At 38.6% G+C, this 18,184-nt stretch overlaps 1 protein-coding gene and 1 long non-coding RNA gene across 2 annotated transcripts in view; both read left to right on the top strand.

Moving 5' to 3' along the window:
* LOC119796459 (lymphocyte antigen 75-like) overlaps positions 1-9,535 on the top strand; it is a 62,764-nt gene extending 53,229 nt beyond the window's left edge. The window contains exon 5 of the mRNA XM_038305021.1: positions 8,966-9,535. Coding sequence (XP_038160949.1) covers positions 8,966-9,315 — 350 coding nt within the window. The 3' untranslated portion in view covers positions 9,316-9,535. The remainder of the gene's footprint in view (positions 1-8,965) is intronic.
* On the top strand, positions 1,267-8,217 carry LOC119796485. The gene is made up of 3 exons (XR_005282476.1): positions 1,267-1,359; positions 7,596-7,669; positions 7,843-8,217. It is a non-coding gene; the product is annotated as an uncharacterized LOC119796485 (long non-coding RNA).
* Positions 9,536-18,184: the final 8,649 nt, after the last annotated feature.

The following is an 18,184-nucleotide window of genomic DNA, read 5'->3' on the forward strand; positions in this document are numbered from 1 at the left end:
TCATCCTTCACAGTTGCAGGGATCTCTGGCTATGACTTGATCAGAGATTTTTTCCTCTTCTATTTGGCTGCGCAACGAGTCTCAAATTATTATTTACACACCCTGAAGGCTGACTGTATGAGCCGATGCTTTCTTTGTGGTGTGGATGGACAGAGTCCTCCACCTCAGCTGTCGATCTCTGCAGTTCATCCAAATGATCATGGGCCTCTTGGCTGCATATTTTATCAGTCTTCTCTTTGCCTGAGCTGAAGGTTGAGAGGGATGTCCGGGTCTTTGTAGAAATGCAGTGGTCTGATACTCTTTCCATTTCAATATTATCAAATGCAGAGTGCTTCTTTGGCTTTTTAAACTTCACAACAGTATCTAAAACCTGCCTGGTGTTTTCCTTTCTTACACATAAAAAAAACTTACAAAAGATTTTATTACACAGACCAACCATTAATTATTTCAAAGGAACTTAAAGGGGAAAAAAAAGAACAATTGCAAAAAATCAAAGATTTTATTACTCACTGTAGTTAGGTTCTACACCAGCAGTTAGTGACATGTTCACAAGGAGCCTCATGAATGTGGGGATCGCTGAAGAAATTTAGCCAAACGGTTCAACGCCTCATGAGGCTATTTTTATCTGTCATGTCTGCGTGCATTTTTCCCTTTTCTCCGCCCGTTTCTCTCTCCTTTGTCTCAGTATTGTTTTCTCTGTTCTTCCATGTCGGGAAGCCACTGGGCTTGGTGTATCACGTGGTATAACCGAACTCGCACTCAATTGGTCTGTAGGTTCCTTGGACGCTTGACCACTAACGTAAGAACTCTAAAAGCTGCGCCTGTAAACCAGAAAGTGCTCAATATGATTTTAGGTTGTAGTTTCTATTTTGGTAATCGTTTAGGGTCCGCACAAGACATCTTTTCGGTCTGGACCTGGACCGGAGACCGCCTATTAGTGACCCCTGCTATATAATGTTTGAGGGGTTAAGGGTTAGGCAAATTTTCGGACACAGGCCTGGATACATGACATGGAACTCTGATCTTCCTCATCTGGATTCCTGATAACTCAAATGAATTACTCAACTAAAGACAAAACAACCACTGACTTTTCTTCAATGGTAATTTTAAAACTAGTGTCTATTTCTGCTTTTTGATCAACGCACAGAGTGTGTTCTTTCATAACTTCTTCCTCTTTGCAGGATTGGCCATTAACATATTTAAAATGCAACTTGTCACTCACCTGTTTGAATATGCAGATGTTCATATTGACACAATACTGAGAGATCTTTGGTAGTCCAAGCATTTCACTGAAGACTGCTTCCACCAAAGCATTAAGGAGAAGCATTACTGTGAATCAAGGAATGAAAAAAGGAACCTGTAAGTCTAAATTTACTCTATGTACTTTGTTTTACTGTATTGATCAAAAGCATATTTCTAATAAATTACATCTGTTATGGGATTTACTTATTTTTAAAAAAAAAAGAAGTAAAATCATCTGAGGGTTGCATGTTGCTACAAGCTTTGACCTTTGCAAAAAAAGGTAATATTCATTTAGAGTGAAGAGAGCTTCAGTGTAAATTCACTTTCAAATCTTATACTTTGACAAGGGCATTCCTACACAACAGTATGTATTCATATAAAAAACTGCAGTATCAGTTTTTAAATATATTACAATTTCTGGTAAGTTAGGATTGTTCGTTCTTGCTAACTCTAAGCAGATTCTGTTCCTACATCACCGTGAAATTATGCTGCTTCTACCATGTTTCACTGAGAGGATGGTGTGTTGTGAGATGTGTAATGGTGTTTTACATGTAGGCCTATAAGTTATATTGTTGTCTCTTCTGACCAGAACCTTTTTTCAACATAGTTACTTTCTACTCTACATCTCTTCTGACAAATTACAAACTTAAAACTTACTTTCATTTCTCTTCTTGTCACTCTACCATAAACACCAAAATTACTAGTTGTCACATTAGCAGATTCAACCTCATTTGTGGATCTCTGCAGCTCCTCCAAAGTAACCATGAGCCCCTCTGCTGTTTCTCTGATTAATGCTGTCCTTGCTGTTCCTCTCTGTAGGTGGACAGTCATATCATGTTAGGTGAACAGTGAAGCCATTCTCTTTATTTTCAGATGCTGGATTAAACAAAGCTTGGTATGATGGTCAGAGGATGGGAGGATGTTCAATAACCTGAACCTGTTCTAAACTTCTCCAAAGCTTCCTTGGCTGTCTGCTATTTTCTTTGATCTTTATTGGGCAGTTTATTCCATAATCTAATGTTCGTTATAGGCCTTCGTAGAACAACTGATATTCGGTTCCTTCCAACTGGATTAAAATGTTTGGCAATAGATTCTGTTAAATAACATAGAGAATGAAAGAAGATTTGAAATGTATTTTTTCAGCAGCTTCTCTGTTCTATGAGGATGTTGGTTCTGTTAATTCAGCTCTGATGATAAAGGGAAAAACAACTTCCTTGTTTAGATCAGAAAGAGATTTAACCTGCATATTTCTTCCTCCTTAAATTGTTCCCATTCAATAATGTCTCTGTGTTTGTAATGCAGGGAGCATGGTGTCCTAACATATAGGTCTTTGAACAGTTTTTTTTATGAGGGTTGGTGGCCATTACAGCTACTTGTCATACAGCATCAACCTTCATGTAACACGTATCAGGTCACAGACATTATAAAGAACCAATCAGAGTCCCATGCAACATTATAGCAATGAGCTGTGTTCAAAATCAACATGTGGAACATTTGACAAAAATATTAATTTATTAGACACGTCCTCTCAGAAAACCTATAATATCTGTTTGTATTTTATAAAAGAGTAATCACTGAGTCGATTAAAGTGAAGTTAGACTTGCTCTTATTGGACTGTTGATAAGGTGATGTCATGAAGACAGGTGGATTGTTGATGTATATTTTGTGACAACGCCAGGTGGCACCTAAACATCTGCTATTTTTTTATTTAGAAATAATAATTAGAGTTCCACATAATAATAGTGCTATTTAATTTACTCTTTCTACTCCTAGAAATAGGATAAAGACAAGTATAAGAGGTACTATATTTACATTGATTTTATTTTTACATAGATTTCCACACAGTCCATAACTAAATTATTACAAATATTACTGTCTGGTAAAAATCCTTGAATCCAGCTGTTGATTTTGGATATTATTCCATTACAGATTAGTGTTATATTTTCTTTTATAATTGTTTGAATGAACTCATTCTTAGTGTTGTGCTTTTTAGATGATACTGCGAAAAAAGAAAAGCGATATAAGGAGCTATTTAAACAGTCAGAAAGTATGTAACATAGGATATATAAAAGGTTGTGTTACATTTAATATTTTAGTTGTATAATAGTAACATCATAGGAAACACAGATATCCAGTAATAATGATGCAGGGCAGCTTAAAGGTGAAGCATCTGGCTCTTCAGTGCTTCAGGTGATGTCTAAATGATTAAGGAGAAACTTTTTATTTATATACTATATAAATATAAATTCATACTTGATATTGCTGAATTTAGTGAAACAATGAGTGGTGATGCAGCACAGATAGAGAAGTGTCTGGAACTTCGGGGCTTCAGCTGACAATCTAATTTAGTTCACTATGAGAAATTGGATTCAATGATGCTGCATGATTTTTAGTGTAGTTTGCTTATTTACAAGTGTGTTTTGTATGCTGTTATCTCCACTATAGATGTAGTATGTACAAAATATCTTTGCAATGTTATGATAAAATTAGGGCTGCAACTAATGATTATTTTGCAAATCAATTAATGTGATGATAATTTGTTCCATTAATAATCGGATTACAAAAGCTTCCTTAAAGAAGATTTTTTTATGAAATTAAACCAGGGGAAACTAAAATGTTTCCTCTTGAGGAGTTCTGGATGAAGAATATTGACAGACAAAAACATTGTTAATATAAAATGCAAAATGTTTCCATATTTTTTTACAATGTTAATTTAATTACTGCTCTAAGTGGGTCACTCTGTCAGGTATGTTTTAGATTCTCTATACTCCAGTTGATGATTAATCTATTACTAAATTTGACATTAATTCATTAATGAATTAATCATGATTAATCTGATTAATTGTTTCAGCCCTTTAAAATACATGAAATGGGCTACACAGAGTAACTACAGCCCATATGTACAACTTGTAAGTTAATATTTTAATAATCAGTGTCAGTTCCTCTTCTAGTTCCAGTGCACATGTAAATACAATACATTTATTTGCCGTCCCTTGAATGTATTATTTTGCTTTGTTTCATTATACAGAGACAGCCTTTAAAAGATAAGAGTGGGGTTTACCTCTGCACAATTCTATATCTTTAAACGAAAATACAAGATGAATCCAGCAGAAATATTTAGACTATATTTGATTGAATAGGCAGGTATTTACCTTCTGTCTTAGTCACGTGATGCTTCAAACATTGATAAACAGCATGTAGTTTGTTTAATGCTTATAAAATTTTTATAAATGTAGCAAGAAATGCTGCTTTTCTCGTTAACCCTTGTGTAATGTTCATATTGTTTTTACTCAGTCAGCGTTTGTGGGTCTGATGGACCTATTGCATTTTGTGGCTTTTAATACCTCACAATAAAACAATCTTATGTTAAATTATTGAACAGATGTTTACCTTACTCCAATTACAATTACAAGCAGTATAAACAATATATATGGTTAATATTTGCCCTTTACCTTTGTTAGGTCAAATTTATAACCTATTATCTAAAACTTAATAAAGAAAATAAATTAAAATCAAGATGTGAGCGGAAACTAATTTACAAGGAAAGCATGGTTTTTCAAAACTACTGACTTTTATTTCTTTGAACTTGAAATTTAACCTATTCAGGTGCACAACACAAGCTGAACACATGAACACAGAGTAAACATATAAGACACATTGGCCCCATTGAACACATTAACTTTAGCCACTAGTCTATACAACGCATGGGGGGCAGAGCTTTACTGTGTGTGTTGCAGATATACTTTTTGCACTTGATGCATGTATATTGTGTTTTCCGTCCATCTTGGGTCCTCACACTTTGCACCACTTCTTCTCGTTGCTGGTGTTCACAACCTAGAATAATGAAATGATCAGGAATTTTACTAACACCTCTCTCTCTCTCACACACACACACACAAGACACGAGTGCCAGACATGTACTGCAACCACATCACACCATTATTTCAGGCTTTGCAGATTGTGGTTCTGTCAGTTGGGTAGACAGGGCATGAGCATTCTCCTCCTGAATCATCCTACCATTGCTGCAGAGGCTAGGGGATTTGTTTTCTTCTCTCAATTTGTGGTCTCACCAATGCCTTTCCCAGATCCTCAAGAAATAGCCGTCTTTTCTGGAGCTTCACTCGTTTCCACTCTGGGGTCAGTGCCATCAAAGGCATTGTACGCTGAGATGTCCAACATGTCAAAGAATAGAGCGTGGAGTCCTCTGCTTGCAGCTGTAGGCCGTCACCAGCTTGTCCATGTTGTCTGCTCTTCCTTTTGTGGCATTATAATCCGTGATGATCTCTGGTTTGTGATGTTCCTGGTCACAGATTCTTCCACCCCCATGCAGTGTACTTATGAGTAACACATTCTTGCCTTTCTTTGGCACATAGGATTCCAGGGATGTGTCAGCCATGTATGCAAACTTGGAAGACTTGACAGGCCTGTTCTTTGAAGTCAGCAGTTGAGGCGGGAGCTCTGACCGGTTTTTCTGAGGGGCTCCTCCATCAGGTTTCCCTGTGTAGACTTGTAAGTTCCAAGCAATTGGCATCAGCTGTTCATCAATGGTGACATTTGTTGATGTAGAGCGGGGGGAGGTGGTGCACCCACTTGTCCCACACTGTCCTGATGGCAGCTAATTTGTCTCTCTGCCGTCGAGCTGGTCTGTGATCTCGTTGTCAAAGCGGATAATCCTGGAAATGATGTGAAAGTTTTCCAGCAACATTATTTTACGGAAAATTTCTCTGGCAGTTTCTGATCCCACACGGATTCTATGGATTCCGCTTTGGACCTGAAAACTCCAGCAAGGATGAGAACTCCGAAGTAAGCATCTTATTGAGTTTGGTCCATTTCCTTTCACCTCTCTCCAAAAACACATCTTCCTTCTAAATTAGTGCAGCCAAGAATTCCTGGATGGAATCTGTGACGAAAAGCTCAAAAGAAGACTTGATGTCCTGCATGTGAGTAACTGCCATCCATGTTGACTCTGGTTGCATCCTTATCACATTGGCAGCCTTGCGGGATGGCTCTTTTCTATCTTGCTCTTTTCTCAATTTCCGAATTTTTTGTCTTTGTTTTGGAACTGGCTTATGTTAAATCTCATCATCTTGTTCAGAGTCACTGTCAGACTCTGAATTTTCAGAAATATGATCCTCAAATACTGAAACCTCTTTTTCTGAATCCTCTCCCTCTACATCATCAAAAACGTCTCTCTCTTCCAAAATTAATTCCAGGGCCCTCTGCGCTGAGTACCTTTTGGCCATCTTGATCGGTTGTGATAAGAATCCCGCCTCCATTTTTTAGCAGATAGACAGAGGGTCAAACATTTGAGAAAAATAGAGCAGACAGTGTTTTTTTGTCTGTGTTTCTGCACCTGCGGTTCCCACACAAGGTTTAAACATTTTTGTCAACACTGCTCTCATTTTCTTGCACATTTGACCCTATGATGTTCAGTGTACCTACACTCTGTCCGTCTCCTGTCTAGGCCTGCTTGTGTGTGCGGCTTGTGTGTGTGTGTGAGTGTGTGGGTTGGTGGGTGGGGGTTGGGGGTGTTGGGGGGGCTACACAGTAAATCAATTTCCACAGTTCTATTAGCCCCAGGTCCAGTGAACCCGAACTCTTATATGTAATAGAAATGTGTAGGGGGGATGTATGGTGTGTGGTCATTAAATATGTATTCTGATATATGTTCTTCACAGAAAATGAGCCAAAGTCAGTTTGTCTCAGTTTGAAAAATGAATTCATTGTATAATTTTTCTTTTAATAAAAAATGAAAACACCACACAAGTGTTAAACAAAATGCACCCTGGTGCTCACATCAAGCTTAAAAAAAGAGCATGCATATAGCATAGGACCAATGACATCAGCCCAAGGAAACTTAAAACCAATAGTGTCCCTACATTCCCCCTGCAAGGAGCTGATACTAGTAGCTCACAGAGATGAGAAAAGTTGGTGATGATGTTTTAAAGGTTCAGGCTTGTTATTGTTTTCAGAATAGTGTTTAATTGAATTATCATCCTGATAAATAGATGTTCTTTTTTGATTATGTCTTAATCTCCTGCATGATGTGCAGAGACTGTTTTCATTAGAAACATTGATAAGACTATAATTTTCTTACTGGTTGAAATATTTAAATGTAGTTCCTGGATCTGAGGATGAAACAGATCAACATTAGGGGACAGTTTTCCATAGACATTTAAGAAATATTTCAGAAAAAATATGTCCAAGCAGGATCTTTCAGTTCACTGTCTGAAATTAATCTAATCGATTCCTTCATTTCATCTACATCAGGTCATCACCTTAATAGTTGGTTAAAGAAACGTTGGCTTAATATTTTACAGTCTTCTTTGATTCTCTTGTTTTCTCCATCTTAGACACACAGCTGAGATAAAAATTATTCATCTGGCAACAATGATGTGGTGGAGTCGGATTCTGCTCTTTCTGATGTGTAAGTTGATGAAAGCAACTAAACTCACTGGAATCTGTTGGAGGAAATAATGAGCCTGATTCGGAGGTTCTTCCGGCTTGATTTTTTTTTCTTCTGTTTTTATAGCTATAGTGAAATAGTGGTAGAGTTTTTATCATTTATTAGTTTTCACAGCAATATCTTTATGTTTTCAGGTCAGAGTTGTTTCATCAACTGTCAGCTCTATGAGTATCTCTACATTAATGAGGAAAAGAACTGGACTGAAGCTCAGCAGTACTGCAGAGAGAAACACACTGACCTGGCCACAGTGTCTAACATGACAGACATGAAAAGACTCCTCAGTATCAGAGCAGGAGATAAGAGGGATGCTTGGATTGGTCTGTATGATCAGACAGATGGTATCAGAACATGGTACTGGTCTCTGCCTGGAGTGGAGTTCAATGAAAGGGAGACAAACTGGAGCCCACAACAACCAAATGATTTGGCAGGGCCTCAGAACTGTGGGGGTCTGTATTTGAGTCTTGGATGGCTAGATGTTGGTTGCGGAATTGAAAGACGTTACCTCTGTTATGATGGTAAGAATTAGGAATGTTTTATTTTTTATGGATTACCAAACTGTATATTTCAGATAGTTATTTTTTTTTTTTTTTTTTTTACAGGAAAGCATTTAAAGTTAATGTGATGTGAGTTTGTCTGTTTACTCCACAGAGACAAATATAACCCAGAAATACCACTTGATTAGCGAGAAGAAGACCTGGCAGGGAGCTCAGAGTTACTGCAGAGAGAAACACACAGACCTGATCAGTGGAATGAAGCAGCTACAGGATGGAGAACTGGAGGAAATGATGAACTCTGTGGAAGCAGGGACATACATATATTTTGGTCTGTTCAGAGACTCCTGGAGGTGGTCAGATGGAAGCAGTTTTTCTTTCAGACACTGGAATGACCAGTTAGTCAATCAGCAATACAACACTGGTCTATGTGCCATGGCTGTGTTTGATGATGAAGGCAGATGGAAGACTGACAGCTGTGATCAGAAAAAAACCCTTCATCTGTTATGATGGTGAGTTGGTCCCACATGAATACAAATGTGCATGGTTAATTATTGAATGTAAGTATTTCCCTTAATGAGTGCATTGTGTTTGTTTTAAAATATGACTTAATTGAATTAAAAAGACATTTTCACCCCAAATTGTTTATGTTCAAACTGAAAATGTTTCTGTTTGTCCAATGTTTATTTTCTGATTCTTGTTTCTAAATAATTACTGAAATAAATTTGAAAAAAATCTTAGTTTGCACTCATATCTTCTCTATCAGATAAAGTGATCCTGATCAAAGAAAATAAAACCTGGGAGGATGCCTTATACTACTGCAGAGATCACTACCATGACCTGGTCACCATCACCAGCCTGGATGAGCAGAGATGGATCCAGGAGAAAGCCAAGAAGGCCTCGACTGATTATGTCTGGATGGGACTGCGCTACAACTGCTTGATGAAGGCCTGGTTCTGGGTCTGTAAGGGGAACTGGGGCAGCAACCCGAGCCCGGCCTCAGAAAGATGGAAGAATGACTGTGACATGTCTGGAGCCATGGATGCAGGAGGACAACATAAGTGGTTCCAGAGAAATCCCTCAGAGGAACTGAATTTCCTTTGTTCTAAGATTTAAAGCTCAATCTGCCCTCTGGTGTCATCATTTTTAATTTTCCCTAAAATTAGTTTGTGTGATGATAATGATCATATATTTTCTTAGTCCAAATGTTGGGGTAAAACAATTACATGTATTAAAACGAAATTGTTCTCATTTCATGTGGTGTTGAATAAAGATACATATTTGATGTTTGACTTTTTAGGTTGTTTACTTTTGAATAAATTGATTGCATCTAGAACTGTCTACTCTTTCTAATGAATTGTACATTTATATAAGTTATTGGACTATCTTTTTAGAGGATTCATCTTTAAATGATCTATTGAGTTTAGAAAATATGTAGGCCTATATACTTTAGATGATCAGTTTATTTTCTTGTGGAGTAAATGTCACAAAAGATGAATCAGTAGGCAGGAGAAATTAGAAGTAGTTGGACGTAATTCTACTTCTAATATTTTCTGCCTGGCTGCAAAAGAACCGCCCAGCACTGATCTTCATTAGCCTCTCATTTTCATGAAGAGCTTTATTTTTTAGACTTTTCTTTCTGAGCTCGATGAACAGCTTCTGTGTACTACCCTAGTGATGACACCATTGATTCAAGCACTGTAATCTTTATCATATCTCTCCTCTGAAGGATTCTTGACAGAAAACTGAGCTCTGTTGGGGCATCATACACAACTACAAGACTGAAAACAAAGGAGTTGAGAACGTTATAGATTCCTTTGTATTTTAGTCTGTTGAATCCCTCTTAACAGCATTGGCTGATGAAGAAAATTGTACCTGGAGCACTTTGTAGTTCTCCCATAACTGTCTTATAGTTCTCTCTCTTGAAGCAAAGCAGCAAACAGTGGGGACACATCCTATGATGAGAGAATGCTGGTCAACGGCTGTGTATAACTCTCTCTGGTTCTTAGGTGAGGTTTGATATAGACTGTAGAGCTTGTAAAAATTAGCTGAAATGTTTTAGTCCACTGACCTTTTTCAGGACATCACCAATTCTAAATCCTAGGCAATGATTTAACCAGTGCCACAGAAACAATATCTGCATCGCAATTTTTTATTTTTATTTTACCTTTATTTTACCAGGAAGTCCCTTGAGATAAAATCTCTTTTTCGAGGGAGACCTGGCCAAGGGGCAGCAGTACAATAAGACATATGAAAACACATAAAAACAACATAATAAAATCAATCATAAACTAGACTTTAGAATAACAGTTACAATTCCCTGTGCAAGCGGTTTTCGATAGTGATTTAAAATGCTGTAGCGGAATAAGAGTCCGTAATTGCAGGAAGTTTTAAATATTGTGCCACGACAATGGTGCTGCATGGGAAAATGATGTTTTGCCAAGGTCTGTGTTGATCCTGGGAATAGTGAAAAGAACATGACTTGAAGAGCGTGAGTTGTAACCACTGTTAGCTACGGACATGAGGTGACACAGGTATGGAGGGAGTTTACCCAGGATGGCCTTGTAAATAAAAGTAAGCCAATGATGTTGTCTTCTGAGGCTTAGAGAGGGCCATGAAACCAGAGCATACAGTTCACAATGATGAGTCCTGAAGGCAGAGTTGGTGATGAAACGTAAAGCACTGTGATAAACTATGTCCAGCATTCATATATATGATGTCTCCATAGTCCAGAACAGGAAGGAAGGTGGTCTGAACAAGTCTTTTCCTCACTGATGGAATCAATGAGGATTTTTGTCTGTAGTAAAAGCCAAGCAGGGCTTTCAGCTTTTTTAACATATTATTTAAATGTGTTGTGAAAGACAATTTGTCATCTATCCATATACCCAGGTACTTATAACAGGACACAATCTCAATTGCTTCTCCACTTAAGGTCTTAATGCCGTGATGCTATGAGTTTTGGGAGCAAACTTTAGAGAATGTCATAAATTTTGTCTTTTTTACATTTACAGTAGGACCAACTTCAGCTGATTTAGGGAGACACGAAGTTGATGGAAAGCAGACTGAGGATCATTCAAGGCATTGTTAACTGAAGAGGCAATTGAATATATTATGGTGTCATCAGCATAGAGGTGAAAGTTAATAGATTTCAAGTTACTTTCAATGTCATTTATAAAAATAGTGAACAGGGCAGTTGCCAAAATGTAACCTTGAGGAACTCCCTTAGTCACTTCCAAAAAGTCAGATTTAAGTCTGTCCAATTAGATACATTGTGTTCTGTCTGAGTTTTTAAACCACTCTATGGCAGAGTCACTTATTCCAAGCTTGCAGAGTCTGGCTAAAAGTAGTTGGTGGTTGACAGAGTCAAATGCCTTAGACAAATCCATTGTCTAAGGCATTTATTATATCATTTAAAACAGACACAGCAGCTGTTATGGTACTGTGACCTGCTCTGAAGCCTGACTGAGTTTCACACAGGAGGTTGTTGACTGTAAGGAACTGTTTTAGTTGGGAGTTGACTTGAGATTCAAGAATTTTAGCAAGTACTGACAGGTTTGATATTGGTCTGTAGTTATCCAGGTCTGTTGGCTCCCCTCCTTTTAGTAGAGGTAAAACGTAAGCAGCTTTCCAAATTTTTGGAGTACAGTTTAATTGTATACTTAGATTAAAAATGTGAGCAATAGGCTCTGCAATAAACTCTGCCACCAACTTCAGGAGATAAGGGTCTTATCCATCAGGCCCAGGGAACTTTTTATGGTCTATGGTCATAAGTGCTTTCTTAGTTGCATCAATAGAAATGGGTTGTAGGACAAATTTGGATTGAGGAATTGCTGATGGGAGAGGATAATCAGTGCTGTCTAAGTTTACAGATACTGAATCAGAAAGAGAGGTAACAGGACCAGAGCTAGTTGAGACAAAATGTTCATTAAACTGCTTAGCTATATTCTGTTTGTCGTGTATAACAACTGAGTCTACTATGATGCTTTCTGGCAGATGTAACTTAGTCTGTGAACCTGATAAAGATTTGATCTGCTTCCAGAATTTTGTTGGATTGGCAAAGTTTTCTGAAATGGACTTCAAATAAAATTCTGATTTTGTTTTCCTAGTTTGAAGTGTGCATTTATTTCTTAGAGCTCTAAATTTGGTCCAGTCTGAGGAGGAATTTGTTAGTCTTGCTTTGGCCCAAGCAGAATTTCTTTCTTGGATTATATTCAGGAGCTCATCCATGACCCAGGGATTATTCCTACCAGAGATTCTAAATTTCTTTATGGGGGCATGTTTATTGCAAATTTCCAAAAAAGTGCTCTGGAAGTATAGCCAGGCAGTCTCCACATCTTGTATTAAACTAACCCGACCAATACTACTGTTGTATAAATCATGGAAAAAAGCTTGTGTATCGAATTCCTTAAAGTGCCTTTTGAAAATATAGCAGGATTTGGTTCTAGGTAGTTTTGCGTCTCTCACAACAGCAATGGCACAATGATCACTGACATCGTTGCAAAAAATCGCTGTGGACGTGTATTTATGGGGCTTATTGGTTAGAATCACATCCAGTAATGAAGACTTGCTGTGATCTTTTGAGTTTAACCTTGTCGGGCTATCTATAAATTGTGTAAGATTAAGTTTATCACATACATTCTTGATGTTAGCTGAGGCTGGAGAAACCCAGTTCCTGTTAAGGTCACCCATAAGTATAAGTTCAGTATCACAGTGACTACTGTATGTAAGACATCTGAGAGGGATGATAGTGCTTCTGGTTTGGCGGAAGGTGGTCCATAACAGCCCACTAGCGTAAACTGAAGCGTTACAGTAAGATTCACTTTAATTGCTAGTAATTCAAGTTGTTTTTGTTTAGTTATTGCCAGTGATAAAGAAGAGCACAATTTAGTTTTGATGTAAATAGCTACACCACCTCCCTTGCCAATTCTATCAGCTCTATACACATTGTAACCATCCAAAGCAATAACGTTATGTTTCAGTTAAAACCAAAACGTCAGGATCCGTTGTGAGTAACCACAGTTTTATCAAGTCCAATTTAGGCAGTAGACTTCGTACATTGAAGTGAATAAGGCCAAATCCTGATCTACATTTAAAGGGTGTGGGTGTGATATTATGAATGGGACCAGGATTTGGTTGCACATTGCCTGATAACAAAAGGAGCAGCAGAATGACACATTTTAAATTGTGCCAGCGCTTCTAGATAGCAGATTTGGTACCTTTGGGAGGGGACGCTAAAATAACCCTGTTGGTATTATATTGGTCTTGATGTTTTTGTAGCTGGAAGAGGTAAGTTTGTTCAGGCATGAGAAGAGATTCTTCCTTATAGAAAAAAGCCTCTCTGGTTAAAGAATATAGGAGGATATTTAGTGGATCATGTTGAATGCCATCATGTTTCACTGTGTACTCCAAAGTACCAGGAAGGGACAAAAACCATAACAAAACTAGCAGGAGCATTGTAAAGAAATTGGACTGAGAGAGAGAGAGTTGTAGATGTAATACTTTGTAGATGCAGCAGGAGCAGAGGCCCAGCAGAGGCCCAGGATGGAGGAGCAGTTAGTGGTCAAGCAGTGCAGGCAGTGCAGGTAGTGCAGGCCCAGGATGGAGGAGCAGCTAGCAGCCAGGTAGTGCAGGCCCAGGATGGAGGAGCTGATAGCAGCCAGGTAGTGCAGGCCCAGGATGGAGGAGCAGCTAGTAGCCAGGTAGTGCAAGCCCAGGATGGAGGAGCGGCTAGCAGCCAGACAGTGCAGGCCCAGGATGGAGGAGCAGCTAGCAGCCAGGTAGTGCAGGCCCAGGATGGAGGAGCTGATAGCAGCCAGGTAGTGCAGGCCCAGGATGGAGGAGCAGCTAGTAGCCAGGTAGTGCAAGCCCAGGATGGAGGAGCGGCTAGCAGCCAGACAGTGCAGGCCCAGGATGGAGGAGCGGCTAGCAGCCAGACAGTGCAGGCCCAGGATGGAGGAGCAGCTAGCAGCCAGGCAGTGCAGGACCAGGCCCAGGCTAGGGAGGCGGCTGGAAGGCTAGCAATAGTATTGTCCCGTGCCAAGAGTCAAAGAATTCCAATTGTTTTAACTGTAATAATAAAGTCTACAAAGGTTTAGTCTAAACAGCTAAAATTAAAGTTTAAGGTTTGTCTAAAATCCACAATTAAACTTATTTAAAACAACACATGCTTCTCAGAGCAACACAGCACATGGGTGACCTGCCGCCATCTTGGATCATTATGGCCTTTCTGTTCAGCATTACTGAAGCTGCATCACATGCAAAGACTGTTAAGTAATTGCCAAAAGACTGGTCATCAAAGCTATATTTTTTAAGACATCCCAGCAGTGGCTTTGTGATAACATCTGCTGTGGTTCCATCCCGCTCCATCAGCTTAAAAATTTATATAAATGCTAACTATATGGTTATTTTGGTTTTCCCCAATCTAAAGCCCAACAGCATAATCTTAGACACCTGCTCCACCAGTGCTCCCTCTGGTGACAGATGGAGATCATTGGTACATGACTGAACTCACTGATTACATTTGTCTTCAAAACACATTTTAAAAACATGAGTTTAGCAATATATATATATATATATATATATATATATATATATATATATATATATATATATATTCATTTTCTGCATTCGCTGCAAACCATTGATCATGTTATTATAAACTTAGAAAGTATAACATTAAACTTAATTTAATGTTATATAGTTTGAAAAATAGCATGATGCAATGCCACATAGATGAGAATATTTGTCTCGTAGCCCATCAGAGCCAGAGGGTGTGTAGAGCAGCACCAAGTACCAGCCATAAGCGCACAATGCCTAAGTTGGCAGGTAGGATTACTCATTAAGTGAATATTATTTTAATCTATATACACAGAATAATCTTTATACTCCGAAGTATGACCATTTTGTTCAAATATAACTTAGTATCAGAAGCAAAAAGAGTAGTGATAATGGAATAGCTCCTGTTGGTATGGAAGAAACAAGGTATGGCTGATATATATTGTGTGACCAAACAAGTATAAGTTCTAAATGCTTTCTATACCCAAGGCATATAGGTGACTGGTTATAATTTTAACATTAAAAGTAAATGGTAGCAACACAAATCCCACATGTGAAATTGAATATTATGAAATGTGAAATGAAGCAGAACACTTAGCCCTTGACATACTGTATCTTAATTGGTTAAGTTTGAATGTATTTTCCATATCGAATGTGCTAATGCTTTAAAGATTACTATTGTTTTAAGTGATGTAGTTCCAGAAGAGTTTAAAGAAACTGGAGTAAGTGTGAAATATTCATATTTTCAGTTATTTTATTTCCCTTTTAAGGTTTAAAAATATGTGAACATTTATTTGACAAGAATTCTGATATTGTTGAAAAGAATATGTTAGAAAGAATTATGATTTGAGTCCGCACTCATGTTTAAATGAATCTACAGTAGTAGCCATTCAAAATTTCCCTACTTTCCTTGTTTGGCACTTGGCTCATCTTTGGCTCGTCCTTGGCTGGTCCCCTATAATTCCATTTTAAACATCTAAAATATTCTTTCTGTCATGACTGGACATTAAGATCTAGCGAGAGGCATCATCTCCTGGTCAGACCCTGTAATTCAGTGAAAGGGTGTAGTCACAGTAAAAAAAAAAAGAGAAGGCCAGTGGCTGGAAGTTGGAGGGGTTTTGCTGCCATTTGGCTGGCTTTTGAATGGGAAGGGCTATTTTGAATGGCTGCTACTGTGCATTGTGCATAAACCCTAAAGTGTTCTGTATTTGAAGTAAATGGTAAACGACCTGTACTTATATAGTGCTTTTACAACTCAGGAGACTAGACCAACATTTAGTCATTCACACATTCACAGACACACTGATAGTGGCAAACTACATTGTAGCCACAGCTGCCCTGGGGCTCACTGATAGAAGCAAGGCTGCTGTACTCTGGCACCACCTGGCCCTCTGACCACCATCAGTAGACAATGCAGGTGAAGTGTCTTACCCAAGGACACAAGACACTGAAAGCCGCGGCCAGGTTTTCAACCGACAACCCTTTAATTTTTTCTCCTTCATCTGACAACAATAAAACCCTTCTAATTGCCGTCTTTCTTAATGTGATTTTAGATGAAATACAAATTCATATTTATGTATCAGTTTTTCCAATATACAGGAACACAGACTGATGACCTCCAGTCATCAGTCTGTCAAGCTCCTGAAGTTCGCAGACGACACCACTCTCATCGGACTGATCTCCGATGGTGACGAGTCCGCCTACAGGTGGGAGGCTGACCATCTGGTGACCTGGTGCAGGGAGAACAACCTGGAGCTCAACGCTCTAAAAACAGTGGAGTTGGTTGTAGACTTTAGAAAGAGCGCAGCCCCAGCTACCCCCATCACCCTCTGTGACTCCACCATTGACACTGTGGAGTCTTTCCGCTTCCTGGGATCTATCATCTCCCAGGACCTAAAGTGGGAGCTGAACATCGACTCCCTCACCAAGAAAGCCCAGCAGAGGATGCACTTCCTGCGGCAGCTGAAGAAATTCAACCTGCCCAGGACAATGATGGTGCAGTTCTACTCCTCCATCATTGAGTCCATCCTCACTTCCTCCATCACCATCTGGTACGCTGGTGCCACCGCCAAGGACAAGAGCAGACTTCAGCGTGTCATCCGGTCTGCAGAGAAGGTGATTGGCTGCAACCTCCCATCTCTCCAGGAGCTGCACGCCTCCAGGACTCTGAGGCGTGCAGGGAAGATTGTGGCTGATCCCTCGCACCCCAGTCACAGACTATTTCAGCCACTACCCTCTGGCAGGAGGCTGCGGTCCATCAGGACCAGAACCTCCCGTCACAAAAACAGTTTGTTCCCATCTGCTATCGGCCTTATCAACAAGGCCAAGACCCGCCCGTGACACTGAACAATGTTTCTCTCCCCCATTCAGGATTTCTGCATTACATTAACGCACAGTCTACTGTTTGTATATAGCTTCTGTGTATATATATATATATATATATTTTATATATATTCTATCTTATTTTGCTATTTTGTTTTTTGTCTGCACCAACAACACCAAGTCAAATTCCTTGTAAGTGCAAACCTACTTGGCAATAAACTTGATTCTGATTCTGATTCTGATTGGGCTGTATCAATAATGGGTCAGGATATAGATCAGGAGTGGAAACACTTTGATTATTTAATGTATACAAAAAAACTAAAGGTAGAACACTAGCAACAAAAAAGTTTGTGGAATTACATCCTAGAACCTTTCTTACATCTCCCCTGCTCTACCAGCAGCTGCCAGTAATGAAGAAAACAACTTCCTTGTTTAGATCAGAGATTGATTAGTCTCACCTCGTATTGCTTCCTTTATATAGTTTTTATTTCTTTACTTTGTTGCTCTTACAAAACATCTGTGGACTATATAAAATTTAAAAGGCTTTAATGTAAAAGGCTAAAAACCTCTTTAAATTATCATGGTTTCAGTAGAGATGCTTTATAAATCCATAAAATATATATATATTTTTTAGAAACTGGTTGTTGCTTTTATTGTATATTGTGAACAAATAATTAGGTAAGTCGATCATTTCTGGAAACACTATTATAAGTTACTGATATATACTGACATAATCTACTGAATGGAGATTGTTTAGCAGAGCACCCTTTACACAAAGGCTGCTTAGTGATGAATTTCCTCTGAACTCTGGCTGTAACCCAACTTATCTTATAGGCAAATAACTACCATAAGGTTTAAACAACTAGAAGAACAAAGACAATAAAACATGACTACATCTGGTTCCTTACCGTCAACATGCTTTACTGAATAAAGGCTGTTACTGTTTTCTCTGTAACCAAATGTTAGGAGGTTTGTTCATCTAGTTAACATTTTTACCTTCCTCTTCATGGTTTATGATTCACTTACACGGCAAACATGTTTATCTCCTGTTTTGAATATACGAATAATGAAATGGCTAAATTCAGCTGCTGTTCAGACATTTGGGAAA

This window comes from Cyprinodon tularosa, unplaced genomic scaffold, assembly GCF_016077235.1.
Source record: "Cyprinodon tularosa strain WSP-4 unplaced genomic scaffold, ASM1607723v1 ctg1148, whole genome shotgun sequence".
Lineage (NCBI taxonomy): Eukaryota > Metazoa > Chordata > Actinopteri > Cyprinodontiformes > Cyprinodontidae > Cyprinodon > Cyprinodon tularosa.